Source organism: Sminthopsis crassicaudata, chromosome 5 (assembly GCF_048593235.1).
Source record: "Sminthopsis crassicaudata isolate SCR6 chromosome 5, ASM4859323v1, whole genome shotgun sequence".
Classification (NCBI taxonomy): Eukaryota; Metazoa; Chordata; class Mammalia; order Dasyuromorphia; family Dasyuridae; genus Sminthopsis; species Sminthopsis crassicaudata.
In genome coordinates this window covers 268,213,388-268,237,570 of record NC_133621.1, presented here as the reverse complement: position 1 = coordinate 268,237,570, position 24,183 = coordinate 268,213,388, and the positions used below count along the sequence as shown (strand labels likewise).

Here is a 24,183-nt window from a genome sequence, read left to right as displayed (position 1 = left end):
GAGCTATCTAGTGTTTGACAAACCCAAAGATCCCAACTTTGGATAAGAATTCATTACTTGACAAAAACTGCTGGGAAAACTGGAAATTAGTATGACAGAAACTAGCCATGGACCCACACATAACACCACATACTAATATAAGATCAAAATGGATCCATGATTTAGGAACTAATGCAAACAAGATTAGAAGGGAAGTAACAAATTGGGAAAACATTTTTACAGTTAAAAGTTCTGATAAAGACCTCATCTCCAAAATATACGGAGAATTGACTCTAATTTATAAGAAATCCAGCCATTCTGCAATTGATAAATGGTCAAAGGATATGAACAGACAATTTTCAGATGATGAAAGTGAAACTATTTCCACTCATATGAAAGAGTGTTCCAAATCACTATTGATGAGAGAAATGCAAATTAAGACAACTCTGAGATACCACTACACACCTCTCAGATTGGCTAAGATGACAGGAATAAATAATAATTAACATTGGAAGGGAAGTGGGAAAACTGGGACACTGATGCATTGTTGGTGGAGTTGTGAAAGAATCCAACCATTCTGGAGAGCAATCTGGAATTATGCCCCCAAAGTTATCAAACTGTGCATACCCTTTGATCCAGCGGTGCTGCTACTGGGCTTATATCCCAAGGAAATACTAAAGAAGGGAAAGGGACATGTATGTGCCAAAATGTTTGTGGCAGCCCTTTTTGTAGTGGCTAGAAACTGGAAAATGAATGGATGCTCATCAATTGGAGAATGGTTGGGTAAATTATGGTATATGAATGTTATGGAATATTATTGCTCTGTAAGAAATGACCAGCAGGATCAATATAGAGAGGCTTGCAGAGACTTACATCAACTGATGCTGAGTGAAATGAGCAGAACTAGGAGATCATTATACACTTCAACAAGGATACTGTATGAGGATGTATTCTGATGGAAGTGGATATCTGTAACATAGAGAAGAACTAATCCAATTCCAATTGATCAATGATGGACAGAATCAGTTATAGCCAGAGAAGGAACACTGGGAAGTGAGTGTAAACTCTTTGCAGAATCCAATTCTTCCTTTGCAACAAAAATAACAACAATAAAATTTGATTCTGCACATATATATTGTACCTAGGATATACTATAACATACTTAATATGTATGGGAATGCCTGCCATCTAGGGGAAGGTGTGGAGGGATGTAGGGGAAAATTCGGAACAGAAGGGAGTACAAGGGATAATGTTGTAAAAAAAAATTACCTATGCATATGTACTGTCAAAAATGTTATAAATATAAAATTAATTTAAAAATTTAAAAAAATTATACCTTCTTATTTTCAAGATATATGCATTGGTAATTTTTCAACATTGACAATTGCAAAGCCTTTTGTTCCAACTTTTCCCCTCTTTCCCTCCACCCCTGAGTTTCCCTTGGCAGGTAGATTCCTAAGCAATTTGTACTATCCATAGTTACTTTAAATGGAATTTCTCTTATAAAACTCTAACTGTTGGATTTTGTTAGTGATATATAAGAATATATATATATATATATATATATATATATATATATATATATATATATGTATGTATCTATATGTGTATATATATATATATATATACATATATATATATGTATGTATCTATATGTGTATATATATATACATATACATATATATATGTATCTATATGTGTGTATATATACATATATATACATATATATATATATATATATATACATATATATACATATATGTATATATATATATATATATATATATATATATATGAATGCTTATGACTTATGTGGGTTTATGTTGTATCCTGCAACTTTGCTAAAGGAATGGATTATTTCTAATAGCTTTTTAGTAGAAACTTTGGGGTTCTCTAGGTATACTGTCATATCATCAGTAAAGCATGAAAATTTGGTTTCCTCCTTACCTACTCTAATTCCTTTAATCTTTTTCTCAACTCTTATTGCCAAAGCTAGCATTTCTACTACAATACTGAATAGTAATGGCTATAGTGGGCAACCTTGTTTCACTCCTGATCTTAGTGGGAATGTTTCCAGTTTATCGCCATTACATATGATGCTTACTGATGATTTTAAATAGATGCTATTGATTATTTTAAAGAAAAGTCCTTTTATTCCTATATTCTCAAGTGTTTTTAGTAGGAATGGATGTTGGATTTTATCAAATTTTTTCTGCATCTATTGAAATGATCATATGGTTTCTGTCAATTTGGTTATTAATATGGCCAATTATACTGATAATTTTCCTAATAGTGAAACAGCCATGCATTCCTGGTATAAATCCTACTTGATTTGTATTATCCTGGGGATGATTTTCTATAGTCTTTTTGCTAATATCTTATTTAAGATTTTTGTATCAATATTCATTAGGGAGATTGGTCTATAATTTTCTTTCTTTCTTTTCAACCTACTTGGTTTGGGTGTCAGTACCATGTCTCTGTCATAAAAGGAATTTGGTAGGAATCCTTTATTCCCTATTTTTTCAAATATTTTATATAGCATTGAGGCTAATTGTTCTTTGAACGGTTGAGAGAATTCACATGAAAATCCATCTTGTCCTTGAGATTTTTTTAGGGAATTTATTAATAGCTCGTTCTATTTCTTTTTTTCTGAAATGGGAATATTTAAGGGATTTACTTTCTCATTTGTTAATATGGGAAGCTTATTTTTTTGGATGTAGTCATCCATTTCACTTAGGTTATCAATTTTATTGGCATAAAGTTGGGTAAATCTTATTATTTCTCTAATTTCCTCTTCATTGGTAGAAAGTTCTCCCTTTTCATTTTTTTTTTATTAATCTATTTTTTTAATTTTCAAAATTATTACTTTATTGCTTAGTTGGGGGCAAAGCTGAATTTTTCTTTGAGGCTTTGGCTTACATATGTTGTGGTGTTCGTCTCTTGTCTTGAGTTGGTGTCTTGGGTGGCTCTGGCTCCATAACGGCTCTTTAGAATGAGTTTTTGTTTGTTTACTCGTTGCAAACTTACTTCCTGAATTGGGACTTTGTGCAAAGGCCATGCTCTACATAGTTCTTTCTCAGCTCCTAGATTATGGAAGAAAGGCGATCATTTTCAGCGGATGTATTAGTCACAAGAAATCTCATTTGTTTAATGTCATTCTACAGCTCTTCAATTCTCTCCATCAGCTTTGCCTCCTTGGAAGCAGTTTCTAGCAGTAAGCATTCTTCTCTGTTCTCTCCATCATATGTGACCCGCTTATGGTTGCTGTGACATTCTGCTAATGCCTATTTCAATTGATGCAGTTCCAGCCTATGGGACTCTAGTTCTGTTTCCAAGTCCCCATATTTCTGTTTCAAGTCAGCATTTTCCTCGAGCACTGCCAGGCCATATGTTGCAGCCTGGACTTTCTCCTGGGTTGTCTCCTGCAGCTCGCTGGATAACCGTTCCACTTCTGCTCTCAGAAGTGCCAAGACCCTTTCCTATTCCATAGGGGAGAAGCTGGGCCCGTGCCTCCTGAGGCCGGGGCAACCCCTCTCTCAGCCCGCAGAGCCCGGTACGGTGGTTTGAAACTCCTCTAGCTTCTTAACGGTCCCCTCGGGCTACATGGAGGCTACAGATTTGCCTGCTCGCTTGTCCCGCCCCCTTCCCCCTTTTCATTTTTAAGAATAATAATTTGATTTTCCTCTTTCCTTTTTCTCATCAGATTTACCAAAGGTTTGTCTATTTCATTGTTTTTTTTTTTTTTAAAACCAACTCTTAGTTTTATTTATTAATTCAATAGTTTTTTTTTTTCACTTTGAGTATTAATTTTAGAATTTCCAGCTTATTTTTGATTGGAATTTTTTAATTTTGTCTTTTTCTAGCTTTTTAAGTTGCAGCCCAATTCATTGATCTTCTCTTTCTCTATTTTATTCAAGTACGCCTCTAAGGATATAAAATTTCCCCTTATTACCACTCTGGCTGCATCCCACAAATTTTGTTATGATGTCTCATTGTTGTCATTATCTTGAGTGAAATTATTAATTTTGTCTATAATTTGCTGTTTCATCCAATCATTCTTTGAGATGAGATTACTTAATTTCCAATAATTTTTAGTCTATTTACCCCTAACTTTTTGTTGAATGTAGTTTTTATTGCATCATGATCTGAAAAAAAAAAAAAAAAAACATTTACTATTTCTGCCTTCCGGCATTTAATTTTGAGATCTTTATGTCCTAACATATGGTCAATTTTTGTATAGGTTCCATGAACTGTTAAGAAGCAAGTATACTCTTTTCTATCACCATTCAGTTTTCTTTAAAGATCTGTCATACCTAACTTTTATAATATCCTATTTACCTCTTTAATTTCTTTCTTATTTGTTTTGTGCTTTTATTTATCTAATTCTGAGAGTACAAGTTTGAGATCTCCCACTGTTATAGTTTTGCTGTCTGTTTCTTCTTGCAGCTCTCTTCACTTCTTCAAGACTGTAGATACTATACCACTTGGTGGATATATGTTTTTTATTGATATTGCTTCATTGTCTATGCTACCCTTTAGCAAGAAATAATTTCCTTCCTTAGCTCTTTTAATTAAATCAATTTTTGCTTTTGCTTGATCTGAGATAAGGATGGTTACCCCGCTTTTTTTTTTTACTTCAAATGAAACATAATAGATTCTGCTCCAGTCGTTTACTTTCTTACTTTCTCCCTTCTTTAAATGTGTTTCCTATAAGCAAGATATTTTAGGATTCTGACTTTTGATCCAGTCTGCTATCCACCTTTGCTTTATGGGAGTGTTCATCCTATTCACATTTACAGTTAAAATTACTAATTCTGTATTTCCTGCCATCTTATTATCCCCAGATTATGCTTTTCTTTTTCTTGCCCTCCTTTACCCCCTTTCCCAGTATAAAACTTATGGGCCCCATTTTCATCATGCAATTTAGGATCCCTCCCTTCTCCCTTTGAATCCCTTCCCCTTTCTTGTACCCTTCCCTTATTATGCTTTTCTTTTTCCCTTTTCCTCTCCCAGTTTTTAAAATGGTAAAAGAAGATTTACTCTAAAATAAATAGGTCAATTATTTTCTCTTTGAGCGAACTCTGATGAGAGTAAGACTCACACAATGTTCCTCCCCTCTCTAAATTCCCTCAGACCTGATAGGTTTCCTTTGCTTCTTCGTGGAATGCAGTTTCCCTCTTTTTATCTCCCCTTTTCCCTTTTTCTGACACAATCCCCTTTCCATTTAGAATTCCCTTTTTTATGTTATATCAGTAAATTCAAATTATATATGTAGTCTTTGTGTATATCCATGAGAGAAATACAGTTCTCAAGAGAGTTCCTTTTACCTTTTTCTGCTTTTCTTGAGTCATCTGGTTTTTCCTTAGAAACAAATGGAATTCATCTGTTTCAATAAATGTCCATTTTCTTCCATGGAAAAAATGCTCAGCTTAGTTGGGTCGTTTATTTTTGGCTTCATTCCAAGTTCTTTTGCCTCTTGGAATATCAGATTGCAGGTCCTAAGATCCTTTAATGTGGAGGCAGCCAGATATGAGTGATCCTGATTGTGGCACCTCAGTATCTGAATTGTTTTTTTTTCCTGGCTGCTTGTAATATATTTTCCTTAGTCTGATAGTTCTGAAATTTGGCCACAATATTCCTTGATGTTTTTATTTTAAGGTCTTTTCCAGAAGGTGCTCGATGAATTCTTTCAATGCCTAGTTTACCTTCTGATTCTATTACATCTGGGCAGTTCTCTTTGATGATTTCCTGTAAAATAGTATCTAGGCTATTTTTTCATCATAATTTTTGAGAAGGCCAATAATACTCAGATTATCTCTCCCAGATTTATTTTTCAGGTTTAATGTTTACCAAATAATTTTTCATTTTTTTTGGTTTTACTTGAATAATTCTTGATATCTCAATGAATTATTCATTTCTATTTGTTCAGTTATGATTTTTAATGAGTTATTTACTTCATTAGCTTTTTAAACTTCTTAATGTATGTGTCCAATCGAGATTGTAAATGAGTTGTTTTGCTCTATGGAAATTTTTTCCATTTCACTAATTTTATTTCTTTTTTTAGTGAGTTATTTTCTCTTTCCATTTCACAAATTCTACTTTCCTGAGAGTTCTTTACCATTTCTAATTCACAAATTCTGTTTCTTTGCAATTCTTGGGAGTTCTTTATTTTCCAATTCACATTTCAGGAAGTTGTTACTCTCTTACATAGCTACTTTTCCTTTCCCCATTTTTCTTCTATCTCTCTTTTAAGATCTTTAAATGTTTCTTCTAGGAGAGCCTTTTGTAATGGGACCAGGTTAGATGCCCCTTTGGCGTATTGTCTGGAGACTGTCTGGTATTAGTCTCCTCAGGATGGAAAACCTATTCTCTTTCTGTATAGAAGTTATCAATCATTCTTGTGATTTTTTTTACTCATTTTTTTAAAGCCTGTATGGTCTGCCTTCAGGGCAAAGAGGTTACCAGCTTCCTCTGCAGAGCAGGGATCGATATATAGACAGTAGCTGTCCTGCAAATGGGCTGCAAGGAGTGTCGAGGCATGGGAGTGCTCTGAAAAAAGTTCCCCACCAGAAGTGACTCAGGCCTAGGTATTTTGGGGCTGAGCAGGGGAAGTGCCCAGTGAAGAGCCCCATGGTATGGATTAGTGACTGCCCAGGGGCTAGAGGCTGAGCAGTGAAAGTGTCACGATCCCAAGCCAAAGCCCTGCTGTGGGGCTGTGGCTATTAGCAGTTGACCAGTGAATAGCCTCTCAGTGACTGGAAGTGTCTCTGCCCAGGGATGCACAGTCATGCTTCAGAAGTTCTATTGCCCCAGGCCACCGAACTTGCCACTTTGCAGATAAGAGGCTATCCCCGGGCTGCACCCCTCTGCCATACAAATTTGTGACTGCCCCAGCCTGTGCTGCAGAATGTAGCTTCCCAGTTGAGCTGTGGTAGGTGCTGAATCACTTCCAGTTTTGGGTGGGTATAGACAGATCTTGTTAGGTTCTGGCATTTTTTACAGTATCCTCTACCTTTGGCTTTAATGTCTCTATTGTTCTACTACTTTGTAATCAAGGCAGAGCAGTAAGCCTATGGCAGAGTCGTTTCTGTAAATTTTCTAACCACAGAGGCCACCCCCTCCAGTCTGCTCAATATGCCAACCTCTAGTTCTATCCCTGTTTGCGCTGGTCTGTTCCCACTGCTCAGAACAAACCTTTTCTGGTGTTCTTCCAAATTATCTTTGGCTGGCAAGTTGTTGTACTTCTACTCTTAGTGAATTTTACCAGTCAAGTGCTATTTTTGAGGCTCAATTGAATAATTGGTCGGGACGCTATGAGAGGAGCTTAGAAAGTTGCATGTGTCTTCGCCACCATCTTAGCTCCGCCCTTTTCCAGTTTTCTCACATTTTACTCCTCTTCCTAACTCTGAGATCCAGATCTACTGGCTCACCTGCTATTCTTTTTCTTCATTGTAAGACAACATTCCCCTATGGTACACAAACATTTGTTTGAATATTTATTTTTTAATACATATTGAGTTCCAAATTTTCTCTCTTTTTCCTCCTCCCCCCCCCCCCCCCCGTAAAATATTAACCGATTTGATGTTGATTTTTTTAGATGTTGTCATGTAAAACATATTTTCATATTAGGCATGATGTGAGAGAAGAACAATTTAAATGGAAAAACAAAACAAACAAACAAAAAAAAAACATGAAACATCTAAAGTGAAAATCATATAATATGACCTTCAATCAGGCTTCATCAGTTCTTTCTCTTGATATGGATAGCATTTTTCATCATGAATCCTTTGAGATTATCTTAGATCATTGTATTGCTGAAAAGAGCTGAGTTATTGATAGATGATCATGACCCAATATTGATGTACAGGGTGGTAATTCTGATCACTTAACCTTTTATCATTTCATATAAGTCTTTCCAGGTTTTTCTGAAATTTCACTGCCTGTCAAATTTTTAGTGCCTTTAGTAATGATGTGCCTTCTTTTCTGATGTTACCTCTCAAATATTCAATATGTAACTTGCTTTCATGAATGTTATTGATATGTTTTGAGGACTTAGAATATAAGCACCTAGAAGGGAGGGATTAGTGTTTTTGACTTTTTTTTTGACTTTTGACTTTTATCCCCAGTGCTTGGTATATAGTAATGAATGCTTGTTTACTGAAAATAACTGACTTATTAAGAGTTCTATGCTATACAATAAAAGTTTATAAACAGCATGCATAATCTCCATTGACTTTCTTATGGGAGTATTTGAGAATTATTTCTTCCTCACAATATAAATGATCCTTTATATTTTCAGTAGGATAGTCATTCCATGTGATTCTAATCTAACACTTTTGAAGGTTAATCTCCTTATTTTTAATTATACTTAGTTTATTCTCTCATTCATCATTGAAATATGTGAAAACATTGTCTCAATACCTCCATCATGGAGGGTTGTGAAATACTGAAAGTAATTAGTTAACAATAGGAACACCTTAGCACGAGTCTAATCAAAGTAGGTCTTCTTAGTTTTCATTTCAAATTCTGATTACCACTCCAGACAATTGTCTTCATCAATATAAATAGTATAGGCAGGGTTCTTGACTTCTCAGTGGCTCAGACACCTCCATTTAGCATGCAGTCTACATCTTCAAACCTTAAAATAGTGGTACAAGCAGACTGTAAGCCGATGTTTTGACTAGTATTGGATTTGAAATACTGGTGGATATCTGAAAAATTACAAAAAGAATCTTGATGGATTTGTCTCTTTTCAACAAAAATGAAGTTTTTCAGATCAATTCCAGTAGAAACGTGAGAGAGAGAGAGAGAGAGAGAGAGAGCCATCTGCATGCAAAAGAACAGTGTAGAGACTGAATGTAGGTCTCAACATCATATTACCTGTATTTTTAGTTGTTGATGTTTGCTTGTTTTCTTTACTTCCCATTTTTCCCTGTTTGATCTGATTTTTCTTGTGCAGCATCATACATATGGAAATATGTACGGAATAATTGCACATGTTTAACATATATTGTATTACTTGCCATCTAGGGGAAGGGGTGGGGGCACAGAAGGGAGAAAAAATTTCAGAAACAAGATTTTGCATTATCTTTGCATGTATTTTGGAAACAAAAACGTATTTAAAAATGCAATACAATAGAACAATATTAAATAAAAAGGAATCCTGAAAATTAGAATGAAAGTTTCTCTCACAAAGTTCAATGCAAAATTTCCTTTTGATTATTTTAAAATTTTATCCATTTTAGTAATTTTTCAAGACTATATAACACAATTACTTACAATTATTTTTTTTCCAAATGCAATACTGAACTCTAGATTGGAAGGTGAAAAACAAAACAGAGAAAAACTACAGACACAAATGCATTACCCTTCTTGTGCAAGTTCTGCTGTGCTTGAAGAGGAAAGTCAGACATCAAAACTAAACCTTCAGCGAAAACGAGATAAATGGCTTCTTTTAAAGGACAGCCTAATAGATAAGATTGACATCCTGACAATTGAGCTTTCTAAACTCGAAAATGAGATCTACCAAGTAAATAATGACCATAGAATGAAGACATTACTTTTAGAACAAACTCAGAGACAATTAAAAGAGTTCAAAGATAAATTAAAGCAACTCAAAAACGAAAAATCTATACAACAGAAAAACTTGAATAAATTAATTTTCAAAGAAGAGTCCCTGCAAGAAAGATTAGCCCAAATGCAGAAGAAAATTCAGCTGCTTCAGAAACCTTTTGAAGATTCCCAAAACAAAGGGGTCTTCATATCAAAGGGTGTCCAGGTGCAGTTTAAGGATAGCCCCATGACTTTTTGTGCTGATACTGCAAAAAAAGATCCTGTGCTAGAAGAGAGAAATAAAGAGTCAGTTGATGAGAGATGTATTTCTTTAAGAGACAAACTAGGTAAACTTGAAAATGAGAACTCAAAAAACAAGGTAAGTCTTTAAATATTGTCTGACAAACATTTAATATTTTGAAATGAATTTCAAAGTTATTTTGATCAAGATAAATTAGGAATTTGATTTTCTGATATTAGTAACTTTCAATGTAAAATTTCTGATATGCAAAAAAGGACGATGAAAAAGCATTTATGATAAAAAAAAAAAAACAAGCCAATATCCATTTTTTAGATAAGATGACTAATTTTGATTAAAAAATATTGTGTGCGTTAGCCCATGAAATTTTAAATGCATTATAGCAGTTAGTGAGTGTAGATGGAGTTAAGCACTTTTAAGTAGATACTGATCAACTTGTAGTTCTAATAATTTGCCTAGCATTCCATGTAATGCTGCAATGGAATAAATCATTTGACTCACGGAAACAAGATAAATCCTGAAAAAATATTCTAGGCATAATGTAACAATTCAAATGAGGCATCTAAACTGAGATACTGTTGGACATTACCATTCATAACCATTGAAACATGTTTATCAATCTGAATAGTTTTAATTCAAACTAATATGAACTGATTTTTTAAATATTAAAAAGCTGATCATATTTTTAATAAAATCATAAAGATTACTAACTATGTTTCTTTAGAATTTAGGACAACAGTTCTCTTCAAAGAGACTGTGATTGTGCATTAAGAATTAATTTTGGTGTGTGGTAATAGAGCCATTTTTTAAAGTTTGCTTTTGATTCCCTACTACATATTTATTGTTTATGTCAGTATTTTTTCACTGTTTTTACTAATACTTCTTGCATGATTTCCAGAATTGCAGTTTATGGCATCAGTCAGTGCCTTTCATTTACTGAAAATTTAGCTTTTTTACTGTCTAATAGCAGGTCTCATTTTCTCTGATGCTTATCACGTTTGCAATAAGTGGAATACTACCAACTATAGCACTGTGCAGCAATTTCAGATGAAAAAAATTATATTTTATATTTAGTTTTTATGATCAGGTAGTTGGATATAGATTCATTTCATAGTGGAATTTAATGTTTTTGTACTGATTCAGTTATTTTTGTCAATTATCTTTAGACAATTTTACATTTGTATCTCTTCCTTATTTCCTTTTGAAATATTACTAGAATTTAGTTGACTTTTTACAAGATAATTAATCGTATCTAATGAGATAAAAATGTTAAATACATTTTACTTTTTAGTTACACTTACTATTGTCACAAATGCAATAGTTTTCTTTATAATGAAACTACACAGGCTTTTTATAATGCATGAATATTAATACACACATATATATTCTTGTATTTTGTGTGTATATGTATATTTATATATGTTTGTATGTTGGTCTTCTACTAGGTTAGAGAATGAAATGAATTTATTTCCCTTTTTTTGTAATCTTGCACCATACTGTATATCTATAAGTGAAAGAGCTACCATATTTTCTCTAATTTTCCCCATTTTCTGTCCATTGACTGGAAGATTGGAATCAGGAGTATAATTTATAACCTTGTATAAAAAGGAACTGCTTTAAAGACTTAACAGGGGCAGCAGCCCCTCTGTCCCGTTCCTTCTTCCCCCCTCCCTTTTTTTTTTTTGTTTCTGCTTTCATCAAATCAGATCAATCCCTTCAAGTAATTTTGTCATGCCTGACAAGCCTAACAGTGATCAGATGATAATTCTCCAGGGGAAACTATGCGAGGAAAGAAAATTCATCTTCTTATCATAAATGTTCTTATTCATATAAGGGCACGTGCAAAGAACTTTTTTTTGAAAAAGAGAAAGGAAAAAACCTAATGTTTCTATCAGATATAAGAAATTATATAGTCTACCTCTACCATTCCCCCACCTTCCATGTGAATTGCATATGAAAAAGTTTATCTCCTACATGGCTTTGGAGGTGTTTTATTTCTGAAGACAGAATGAAAGTAATGGTTTATGATGAGCAAGAAAAGAGGATAGCATTTGGCCCATGCTTGAATGAAAGATGTGTGATATAGGGAAAATAATTTTTTGTTCTACGAACCAAGTTCCAATCCTTTTCTTGATGACTATTTTTATGACAGCTTACTTAACCTCTTTGGGTCTTAACTTTCCTCAAACTGCAAAATGAGGTGATTGCATTAAAAGTCCCTAAGACATTTACTAAAACCATGCTATGATAATCATAAATATATTCAGGCAAGTAAAAGCATATTAATTTCATAGAAGATAAAGGTGCTATATAAAATCAGTAATAGAAATTCTACATACATATTTCTATCAGGATACAATAAGAAAGCTACGAGAAAAAATGGCAGATTCCCAAAAAAACCAACTCACGACTTCACAAGAGATTCAGTCACAACAAAGAGATTTATTCTTGATGCAAAAACAACATAAAGTATGTATGCAACAAATCCATAATTTCTCATTGTTTAATGGAACATTTTCAGTATAATACTTTTTTTAACCAATAGTATAATACATTTTCTGATAATTGTGCCTGTCATTTAAACTAACAGAACGAGACCTATAACATCTACCATTTGTACCCCTTAATACCATTTTTATATTGGGATAATTATATTTACTCATAATATCCTTACAGAAGGAATGATATGTTGTGTGTTTTTTCCTGAGTATTAAGTATATCATACTTTAACTATGTTCTTATGTATGTATGTTTGTGTGTGTGTATAGATAAGTGGATCTATACACAGACACACACACACAGGCTACTTGGTGGAAATATGAATAGAACTTTGCATCTAAAGTTGGAAAGATCTAGGTTCAAAAGTGGCCTCAGACAATATAGGGAAGTTACTTTATCTTTCTTAGCTTCTTTAACTGTACAATGTGTATAATCAAAGCATCTACCTCCCAGAATAGTTGTGAGAATCCAATGAGAAAAGAATTCTAAAGCTCTTAGCACAGTGCCTGATGCATAGTGGATACTTAGGGAATGCTTGTTTCTCTGCTCCAGAAACATAAAAGTCAATATTTTCAGTTATATATAAAAGTAATCATTGTCTCTTATATTTTGAGTAACATCTCTGAATGTTGTGAACCAGTTCCCTTACTTGCTTAACTTCAGTATAACGGTTTTTACTAAGAACTGGTTTATTGCTAGTTTCTTTTTTTTCAAAACTTATTCATTCGTATTTGTATGCTAGAGAAATATTTCTGGTTTTCAGAAATCAACATTGGAATGGAATAAATTTTGTTTCCCAAATCAATTTTTTCCTCTATCACTCAATTCTCTTTATTTCCCTCCCATTCTGTTTGGACCATATTGATGCAAATATTAACTTTTTAAAAAGCCTTTGTGTTGAGACTGACATCAAGGAGCTAGATGTGCACTGAACTTGATAAGGAATCCCAGGGAAGCCATCAATCTGTGTCTATATGAATGAACTCAGTAAAATGCATTCAGAGCAAACTGGCACCTTCTCTTCCCTTTCTTCTTTCCCTGATTAGGGTAGTGACTAAGCTATATTAGAACTGGGTAAAATTTGTGTTTCTTTTTTCTTTAATTAATGAATGTCAGTTCTGTGAATTATACTATGAAAGGATCTGATTAGGTTAACAAGTATATGGGAAAGCCATGCTCTCTTGTCTTTGAAGAATTTGCAGTTTCACTGAGAAGTCAATGCAAAATAGGGAAAATTTCATTACAATACAAGGTATCATGGAAACAAGCACCAAAGGACTTGTGTTATAAGTAAAGTAAGCATTTATTTAAGAGAGCAAGAGTGAAGGACACAGAGAGAGAGAGAGAGAGAAAGAGAAGGTGGAGGGGGAGAAGGAGGAATGGAGGGCAGGAGAGAGGGAGGCAGAGAGGCAGAAAGAAAGATCACTGTGCTTTTACCTTAGATCAGGTGATACTTAATCTAATCTTCTTCCCAACATGAAAAAAAAAATAGCCATCACAAAATTTCTAAGTTAGCACCTCTGGTGAAAGAGCAATTGCCAAATAGCTCAATTTAATAACATATTTTAGATAATTGCATAAATATAATTTGTCAAAAATTTACATCATAAAGTTACTTTTCCAAAGATTATTTTTCTCTAAAACATGTATTTGTCTTTTGAGCAGCAATTTCACTATGTAGCTTGATAATCAACAAGCATAACCTTGATCATTTTACACAAGACATCTCTGGTGTAGTGTATTGGTTTGGAACTGAGAAAATTAGAAAATTCATTCTCTGTAATTTTCTAGCTAGAAGACCCTTAAAAACTTTCTCCAGGGGAAACTATGAGAGGAAAGAAAATTCACATTCTTCTCATAAATGTTCTTATTCATATAAGGGCAGGTGTAAAGAACTGTTTCTGAAAAATAGAAAGTAAAAAACCTAATGTTTCTATCAGTTATAAGAAATTATATAGTCTACCTTTACCATTCTCCGACCTTCCATGTGAATTGCACATGAAAAAGCTTATCTCTTACATGGCTTTGGAGGTGTTTTATTTCTGAAGACAGAATGAAAGTAATGGTTTGTGATGAGCAAGGAAGAGGATAGCATTTGGCCCATGCTTGAATGAAAGATGTGTGATATAGGGAAAATAATTTTTTGTTCTACGAACCAAGTTCCAATCCTTTTCTTGATGACTATTTTTATGACAGCTTACTTAACCTCTTTGGGTCTTAACTTTCCTCAAACTGCATAATGAGGTGATTGCATTAAAAGTCCCAAGACATTTCCTAAAACCATGCTATGATAATCATAAATATATTCAGGCAAGTAAAAGCATATTTATTTCATAGAAGCTAATGGTGCTATATAAAATCAGTAATAGAAATTCTACATACATATTTCTATCAGGATACAACAAGAAAGCTACGAGAAAAAATTGCAGATTGCGAAAAAAACCCACTCAGGATTTCACAAGAGATTCAGTCACATCAAAGAGATTTATTCTTGATGCAAAAACAACATAAAGTATGTATGCAACAAATCCATAATTTCTCATTGATTAATGGAACGTTTTCAGTATAATACTTTTTTTAACCAATAGTATAATACATTTTCTGATAATTGCGCCTGTCATTTAAACTAACAGAACGAGATCTATAACACCTACCTTTTGTGCCCCTTAATATCATTTTATATTGGGATAATTATATTTACTCATAATATCCTTACAGAAGGAATGATATGTTGTGTTTTTTTTCCTGAGTATTAAGTATATCATAATTTAACTATGTTCTTATGTATGTATGTTTGTGTGTGTGTATAGATAAGTGGATTTATACACACACACACACTCACACACACACACACACACACACACAGGCTACTTGGTGGAAATATGAATAGAACTTTGCATCTAAATTTGGAAAGATCTAGGTTCAAAAGTGGCCTGAGACAATATAGGGAAGTTACTTTATCTTTCTTAGCTTCTTTAACTGTACAATGTGTATAATCATAGCATCTACCTCGCAGAATAGTTGTGAGAATCCAATGAGAAAAGAATTCTAAAGCTCTTAGCACAGTGCCTGATGCATAGTGGATACTTAGGGAATGCTTGTTTCTCTGCTCCAGAAACATAAAAGTCAATATTTTCAGTTATATATAAAAGTAATCATTGTCTCTTATATTTTGAGTAACATCTCTGAATGTTGAGAACCAGTTCCCTTACTTGCTTAACTTCAGTATAACGGTTTTTACTAAGAACTGGTTTATTGCTAGTTTCATTTTTTTCAAAACTTATTCTTTCATATTTGTATGCTAGAGATATATTTCTGGTTTTCAGAAATCAACATTGGAATGGAATAAATTTTGTTTCCCAAATCAATTTTTTCCTCTATCACTCAATTCCCTTTATTTCCCTCCCATTCTGTTTGGACCATATTGATGCAAATATTAACTTTTTAAAAAGCTTTTCTGTTGAGACTGTCATCAAGGAGCTAGATGTGCACTGAACTTGATAAGGAATCCCAGGGAAGCAATCAATCTGTGTCTATATGAATGAACTCAGTAAAATGCATTCAGAGCAAACTGGCACCTTCTCTTCCCTTTCTTCTTTCCCTGATTAGGGTAGTAACTAAGCTATATTAGAACTGGGTAAAAATTGTGTTTCTTTTTTCTTTAATTAATGAATGTCAGTTCTGTGAATTATACTATGACAGGATCTGATTAGATTAACAAGAATATGGGAAAGCCATGCTCTCTTGTCTTTGAAGAATTTGCAGTTTCACTGAGAAGGCAATGCAAAATAGGGAAAATTTCATTACAATACAAGGTATCATGGAAACAAGCACCAAAGGACTTGTGTTATAAGTAAAGTAAGCATTTATTTAAGAGAGCAAGAGTGAAGGACACAGAGAGAGAGAGAGAGAGAAAGAGAAGGTGGAGGGGGAGAAGGAAGAATGGAGGGCAGGAGAGAGGGAGGCAGACAGAGAGGCAGAAAGAAAGATCACTGTGCTTTTACCTTAGATCAGGTGACACTTAATCTAGTCTTTTTCCCAACATGAAAAAAAAATAGCCATCACAAAATTTCTAAGTTAGCACCTCTGGTGAAAGAGCAATTGCCAAATAGCTCAATTTAATAACATATTTTAGATAATTGCATAAATATAATTTGTCAAAAATCTACATCAGAAAGTTACTTTTCCAAAGATTATTTTTCTCTAAAACATGTATTTGTCCTTTGAGCAGCAATTTCACTATGTAGCTTTATAATCAACAAGCATAACCTTGATCATTTTACACAAGAAATCTCTGGTGTAGTGTATTGGTTTGGAACTGAGAAAATTAGAAAATTCATTCTCTGTAATTTTCTAGCTAGAAGACCCTTAAAAACTTTCTCCAGGGGAAACTATGAGAGGAAAGAAAATTCATCTTCTTCTCATAAATGTTCCTATTCATATAAGGGCAGGTGCAAAGCACTTTTTCTGAAAAATAGAAAGTAAAAAACCTAATGTTTCTATCAGATATAAGAAATTATATAGTCTACCTTTACCATTCCCCCACGTTCCATGTGAATTGCACATGAAAAAGTTTATCTCCTACATGGCTTTGGAGGTGTTTTATTTCTGAAGACAGAATGAAAGTAATGGTTTGTGATGAGCAAGGAAGAGGATAACATTTGGCCCATGCTTGAATGAAAGATGTGTGATATAGGGAAAATAATTTTTTGTTCTACGAACCAAGTTCCAATCCTTTTCTTGATGACTATTTTTATGACAGCTTACTTAACCTCTTTGGGTCTTAACTTTCCTCAAACTGCAAAATGAGGTGATTGCATTAAAAGTCCCTAAGACTTTTCCTAAAACCATGCTATGATAATCATAAATATATTCAGGCAAGTAAAAGCATATTTATTTCATAGAAGCTAATGGTGCTATATAAAATCAGTAATAGAAATTTTATATACATATTTCTATCAGGATACAACAAGAAAGCTACGAGAAAAAATTGCAGATTCCCAAAAAAACAAACTCACGTCTTTAGAAGAGATTCAGTCACATCAAAGATTTTTATTCTTGAAGCAAAAACTACAGGAAAAGATTGATGAAGACATGCATAAAGTATGTATGCAAAAAATCCATAATTTGTCATTGATTAATGGAACGTTTTCACTATAATACTTTTTTTTACCAATAGTATAATACATTTTTTGATAATTGTGCCTGTCATTTAAAGTAATAGAACGAGATCTATAACACCTACCTTTTGTACCCCTTAATATCATTTTTATATTGGGATAATTATATTTACTCATAATATCCTTACAGAAGGAATGATATGGTGTGTTTTTTTTTTCCTGAGTATTAAGTATATCATACTTTAACTATGTTCTTATGTATGTATGTTTGTGTGTGTGTATAGATAAGTGGATCTATACACACACACACACACACACACACACACAGGCTACTTGGTGGAAATATGAATAGAACTTTGCATCTAAAGTTGGAAAGATCTAGGTTCAAAAGTGGCCTCAGACAATATAGGGAAGTTACTTTATCTTTCTTAGCTTCTTTAACTGTACAATGTGTATAATCATAGCATCTACCTCGCAGAATAGTTGTGAGAATCCAATGAGAAAAGAATTCTAAAGCTCTTAGCACAGTGCCTGATGCATAGTGGATACTTAGGGAATGCTTGTTTCTCTGCTCCAGAAACATAAAAGTCAATATTTTCAGTTATATATAAAAGTAATAATTGTCTCTTATATTTTGAGTAACATCTCTGAATGTTGTGAACCAGTTCCCTTACTTGCTTAACTTCAGTATAACGGTTTTTACTAAGAACTGGTTTATTGCTAGTTTCTTTTTTTTCAAAACTTATTCATTCGTATTTGTATGCTAGAGATATATTTCTGGTTTTCAGAAATCAACATTGGAATGGAATAAGTTTTGTTTCCCAAATCAATTTTTTCCTCTATCACTCAATTCCCTTTATTTCCCTCCCATTCTGTTTGGACCATATTGATTCAAATATTAACTTTTTAAAAAGCCTTTGTGTTGAGAACTGACATCAAGGAGCTAGATGTGCACTGAACTTGATAAGGAATCACAGGGAAGCCATCAATCTGTGTCTATATGAATGAACTCAGTAAAATGCATTCAGAGCAAACTGGCACCTTTTCTTCCCTTTCTTCTTTCCCTGATTAGGGTAGTAACTAAGCTATATTAGAACTGTGTAAAAATTGTGTTTCTTTTTTCTTTAATTAATGAATGTCAGTTCTGTGAATTATACTATGACAGGTTCTGATTAGGTTCACAAGAATATGGGAAAGCCATGCTCTCTTGTCTTTGAAGAATTTGCAGTTTCACTGAGAAGGCAATGCAAAATAGGGAAAATTTCATTACAATACAAGGTATCATGGAAACAAGCACCAAAGGACTTGTGTTATAAGTAAAGTAAGCATTTATTTAAGAGAGCAAGAGTGAAGGACACAGAGAGAGAGAGAGAGAGAAAGAGAAGGTGGAGGGGGAGAAGGAGGAATGGAGGGCAGGAGAGAGGGAGGCAGACAGAGAGGCAGAAAGAAAGATCACTGTGCTTTTACCTTAGATCAGGTGACACTTAATCTAATCTTCTTCCCAACATGAAAAAAAAATAGCCATCACAAAATTTCTAAGTTAGCACCTCTGGTGAAAGAGCAATTGCCAAATAGCTCAATTTAATAACATATTTTAGATAATTGCATAAATATAATTTGTCAAAAATCTACATCAGAAAGTTACTTTTCCAAAGATTATTTTTCTCTAAAACATGTATTTGTCCTTTGAGCAGCAATTTCACTATGTAGCTTTATAATCAACAAGCATAACCTTGATCATTTTACACAAGACATCTCTGGTGTAGTGTATTGGTTTGGAACTGAGAAAATTAGAAAATTCATTCTCTGTAATTGTCTAGCTAGAAGACCCTTAAAAACTTTCTTAAGGTCATTTACCTCAGACAACTCTTTAGGGTTTCTATTCTAGATGGCTGTGATCTATATTTATGAAGTGCCCTGTGCTACATTTTAGTGCATTTTACATATTGGGTGTATATGCCAAAAAGTGGATTAAATATAGTCACACTTGGAATATAAGAATACATAACTTTGTGTCTATGCAATGGGCTACTGCTTGATGGACTAGTAAAATTTTGTCAAATTTTAATACTTATGTACAGGCATCACTAATTCAGAGTTAAGGATAAGATTGTGATTTAATTTTTAAAGTTGAAAATTTTGAAACATTTTGTTTGGGATTTTTATAGTTCCAGAAATCTCGAGAGGAGGATAAGCAGAATTTTAAGGAGTATCTTCAGTATCTTAAGGAGAGGAAAGATTCTTTACAAAAGTAAGAGTCAAAGCATTTTTATAATTTAGTGTTATGTCTCGTTGCAGAGCAAATCAAAATAATAAATTGACAAAATATATTTGTAATAGAACATAATGCAAATCTACTTTTTTCTAATGGAAAAGAGGAATAATCTGCTTAAGTAGAATTTATTTTGAGATGAATAAATAAATAAATTGTACTCAGCACTGGGAATATAAATATCAAAAGTATCTTGGACTTCAAGTAAAATGTACCTTTTATAAAGTAACTGACACTTTGGTCCTGAGAGTTTTCGGGATGAGAAATGTAGGAAAGTAGATTGGATGACATGTTCCAAAAAATACTGGTGTTCATCTTGGCACTTTATTCAAGTGTTGCACTTTAACCATAATGGAAATCATCAGCAGAATTTCAATGGATAAGCCATATAAATTACTGCTAGAAAATAATTATTTTTCCCATCAAGATCTAGGCTTGAAGCAGTGTAATCTAATGTATCCACAACCTGCTTCCAAATCATGGAAATTTTTGTTAGGTTTGAATATCTGACTTCTTATTTGCTGTGTATCATGGGCCAGTCACTTTGTTTCCCACAAAATACTCTCAAAGTATACATTGAAGAACTGCCACAGGTACACACTGAGAGAAGCAGTTTCTTCATGAAGATTTCCCTATTTCAGTCAAAATATTACACCCCTTATTACACCCCCCCAACAAAATGTCCCTTCAAAAAGCATCTTGACTAATTGTGTCTTATGAGGATTTTTCCCCAGAATTATATAATTAGCTTTTTTTTTCATATCCAGTTGCTAATATAGCATATACTTATGTTAAACTCTTTCTGAAGAATTATCAAAACACAGATTTTCTTTAAAAAAAAAAAGAAAGAAAATTGGCCGACTTTTTGATCTCTAGAAACAATCGTAAGCGAACTAAGTCAAGTGAGAAGAGTTCAAACCTTGAGTCTGTGACTCTGAGTCAAAATCTGAACCTCTCAGTGCTGGTAGGACACTTTGGAAGGCATAAGCTTGCAAGTTTGAATAGGTGGACAATATCTACCTACAACAAGGAAATCACTACTCCCAATCACACGATTTCAGATCATGATCATGTTTGTTTGAGAGTTATCCTAAAAAAAAAAAAAAAAAAAAAAAAAAGATATACTTGTCTAGATAATATCATTGTATGATAGGAGATAGGAGTAATTATATGCAAATATAAGTATCTTAGAAGGATTTCTTAAAAGTTTTCCTCATAACTGTGTCCCAGATTCGAAATAGTATCTGTTTTTGATCCCTATGCCTTTGCATAATCCATAATGTGGAATTTACATACACCTCTTGAAATCTCTAGCTCACCCAGTCAAAAAGCTCAACCCAAAAAAAGCCCATAAGTCTCCCATAAGACTTTCTGTGTGTTCTTTTTTTAATTCCTTTCTTCAATTACTTTATATTTATTCCCAGTATCCTGTATTCATTTATTTACCTGTGCATGATGTTCTCATTGGAATAAAATGAAATATTTTAGAAGCCAATTTTTTTTTTTTTACTTTTCTCTTTAAATCTAACTTCCAGTCTTTGCAAGTAAGGCACTGAAACTTATAAGAAACTGTTAAATTCAATTAACTATAAAAAAGTTCTTCAAAGCTTTGAATTGTTGACAATATATTAACTTTTTTATAGGCTTAAAATGAAAAGTGCCACATTTGAAGATGCAATAAAGCAGCAAATGAACAAAACTGGAAAACTTCCCAAACAGTTTTTGGAATTTCTTATCGTAAGTCAGCTCTGGGATTTAATTTTTCTCATTTGAAAAATAATTTCTTTAAGTGGTAGATTACACTGCTTCAACAATTCTAAGTTGAGGGAAATAGAGTTTCCTATTGTTCTTTTTTTTCCTTTAATAGCTTTTTCACCTTTGCATAATCTTCTACATTTTTCTTCCTCCTCTCCTCTAATACATCAAGCAATCCAATATAAGTGAAACACATGCAATCTTTGTAAACATATTTCCATAGTCTTCATGTTAAGCAAGTAAATCAAATCAAAAGGGAAAAATATGAGAAATAATAAAAATCAACCAAAAAGAGGTGAAAATATTACAGTTTCATCTACATTCAGTGTCCACAGTTTTCTTTTTGTGCTTGTATATCACTTTCCATCACAAGCCTATTGACAATTTCTTGAATCTCTTCATTGTTAAAAAGAACCTAGTCCATCACAGTTGATCATCATATAATTTTCTTGTTAGTGTGTACAATTTTCCCTGGGGGGTTCTTGCTTCACTCAACATCTGTTCATATAAATCTTTCCAGGCTTTTCTAAAATCAACCTGTTCATTATTTATTTATAGAATAATACTCCATTATATTCATATAGCATAATTTATTCACCCATTCCCCAAATGATGGGCATCTACCCAATTTCTAGTTTCTACAAAATTAGAAAAAGGGCTGCTACCATTTTTTTTTGCACAAGCAGATCCTTTCCCCTCTTTTATGATCTCTTTGGGCTACAGATCCCAGCAGAGACACTGCTGAATAAAAGGGAATTTAGAGTTTGATCATTCTTTGGGCATCGTTACAAATTACTCTCAAGAATGGTCAGATCATTTCAAAACCCCACAAACAATGCAATAGTATTCTAGTTTTCCCACATCCTCTTCATCATTTATCATCTTTTCCTGACATCTTAATCAATCTTAACCAAGCACTATGAAATGATACATCAGCATTGCCTTAATTGTATTTCTCTAATCAGTAGTGAAATACAGCATTTTTTTATATGATTAGAAATGGCTTGTATTTGTTCAACTGAAAATTGTTCATATCCTTTGATCATTTATCAATTGGGGAATGCTTTATATCCTTATAAATTTGAATTCATCTCTATATATTTTAGAAATGAAGCTTTTATCAAAAACACTGGATAGAAAAATTGTTTCTCAGCTTTTTTTGCCTCCTAAACTTGGCTACATTGGCTTTGTGTGTGGAAAAAACATTATTTTCTTTTTTTTAATGGCAGAATAAAGGCAGGAATTTGTCCAATCGCTTCCCCAGACTTTTCCAAACTCCTTTGAATAATGACTGTAAACAAATCTTAAAGGATTAGACCACCCAAAAAGTAGAACATTTTCCAGCCAAATCCAACTTAGAAGCAAGCTCAGTACAAAAGGTCTGTGATACCAGGGTGGGAGTCCTATAGATTATTCTCATTATTATGGCAGTTACAAAGAGCATATACAGACAGAAAATATGGATGTGAGTTGAAAACTAAGGGATACTATCTTTTTGAAAAAATGATAAATGTAGAGGGAGAAAAGGGAATGGAGAAATGGAATGCTGCCAATTATCTGCCATAAAAAGGAACCAAGTAAAAGCTTTTATAGTGAAAGGGAGGTGAGGGAAGAAAAGGTGAGTGAGTGAACCTTACTTCCATCAGAATTCATTCAAATAGGAAATAACATATCAATAAGAGTATAGAAATCTATTTTACCCTACAGGAAAATAGAAGGGAAAATGGGATATGGGAAAGGGGGAGGATGATAAAAGAGAAGGCATGTTGGGGGAGGGAATGGTCAGTAGCAGGATGCTTTTGATGAGGGACATGGTAAAGGCTAAGGTAAATAAATTAAACGTAAATAAATGGGAGAAAATAGAAACAGCAATTGGAAAAAATTGAAGCAAGCTTCTATGATGAAATAATATTCTCTAGAAAATGATGAGCAGGATGCTCTCAGGAAAAAAAAAACAAAAAACAAAACAAAACAAAACAAAACAAACGAACAAAAAAACAAATAAAAAAAAAAAACAATCCTGGAAAGTTCACCATGAACAAAATCAAAGTATGCAAATTAATACTATATGTAAATATTCTAGGATGATCAACTAATGATAATGTTATTTTCCTCAGTGGTACAATCATCCACATCTTCCCTGAAGGACTTATGATCAAACTCTTATCCATACTCAGAGAAGGAACTGATGGAGTCTATTTATATATTGAAGCATTCTTTATTACTCTCTTTATCTCTCTCTCTTTTTGTAACTATATTTTTCTTGAGGATTTTTATTTTCATTAGGGTGGGAGATCTATGTTTTTTTTTTCCACAACCTGAATCTTATGGAAAGGTTTTGCATAAATACACATGTGGTTTCTTTATTGTAAGTGGGGATAATCGAGAGAACCTTGAACTCAAAAATATTAAAAACAAATGTAAAAAAAGCTGTATACAATGCAACTGGAGAAAAATTAAAATATGCAAAGATAGGTTCCAACATTCGCTCATAAAAAACCTTGTGTTCAAATTTTTCTCCCTCCCTTTCTTCATTAGCTAACTTAGACAGCAAGTATTCCAATATATGCAAGCATGTACAATTCTTCTCTACATATTTCCACATTTATCAAGGTTGTGCAGATTTTAAAAAAACTTAACATAATCAAAATTATCCAATTTGCGTTTCAAAATGTGTTCTCCACTTCTCTTTGTCCATCTTTCTCCACAGAGCTGACTATTCCCTATTCTCCTCATTTGCTTATATT

At 33.2% G+C, this 24,183-nt stretch overlaps 1 protein-coding gene and 1 long non-coding RNA gene across 10 annotated transcripts in view; one reads left to right on the top strand and one right to left on the bottom strand.

Annotated features, from left to right (window-relative positions):
- Positions 1-24,183, bottom strand: part of LOC141544605 (uncharacterized) — an 82,488-nt gene that overhangs the window by 21,225 nt on the left and 37,080 nt on the right. The gene's annotated exons all lie outside the window — the stretch shown is intronic.
- Positions 1-24,183, top strand: part of LOC141544603 (uncharacterized) — a 133,254-nt gene that overhangs the window by 77,914 nt on the left and 31,157 nt on the right. For 5 of the 6 annotated variants that reach the window (XR_012482686.1, XR_012482687.1, XR_012482685.1 and 2 more), the window contains 6 exons: positions 9,295-9,910; positions 12,143-12,259; positions 14,685-14,801; positions 17,252-17,392; positions 19,578-19,660; positions 21,325-21,418. Coding sequence is in view for 1 of the 6 variants with exons in the window: in XM_074270983.1 (XP_074127084.1) it covers positions 9,295-9,910; positions 12,143-12,259; positions 14,685-14,801; positions 17,252-17,392; positions 19,578-19,660; positions 21,325-21,418 (1,168 nt within the window). In the remaining 5 variants the exon portion in view is untranslated. The remainder of the gene's footprint in view (positions 1-9,294; positions 9,911-12,142; positions 12,260-14,684; positions 14,802-17,251; positions 17,393-19,577; positions 19,661-21,324; positions 21,419-24,183) is intronic. The other variant, XR_012482684.1, reaches the window with a different exon arrangement.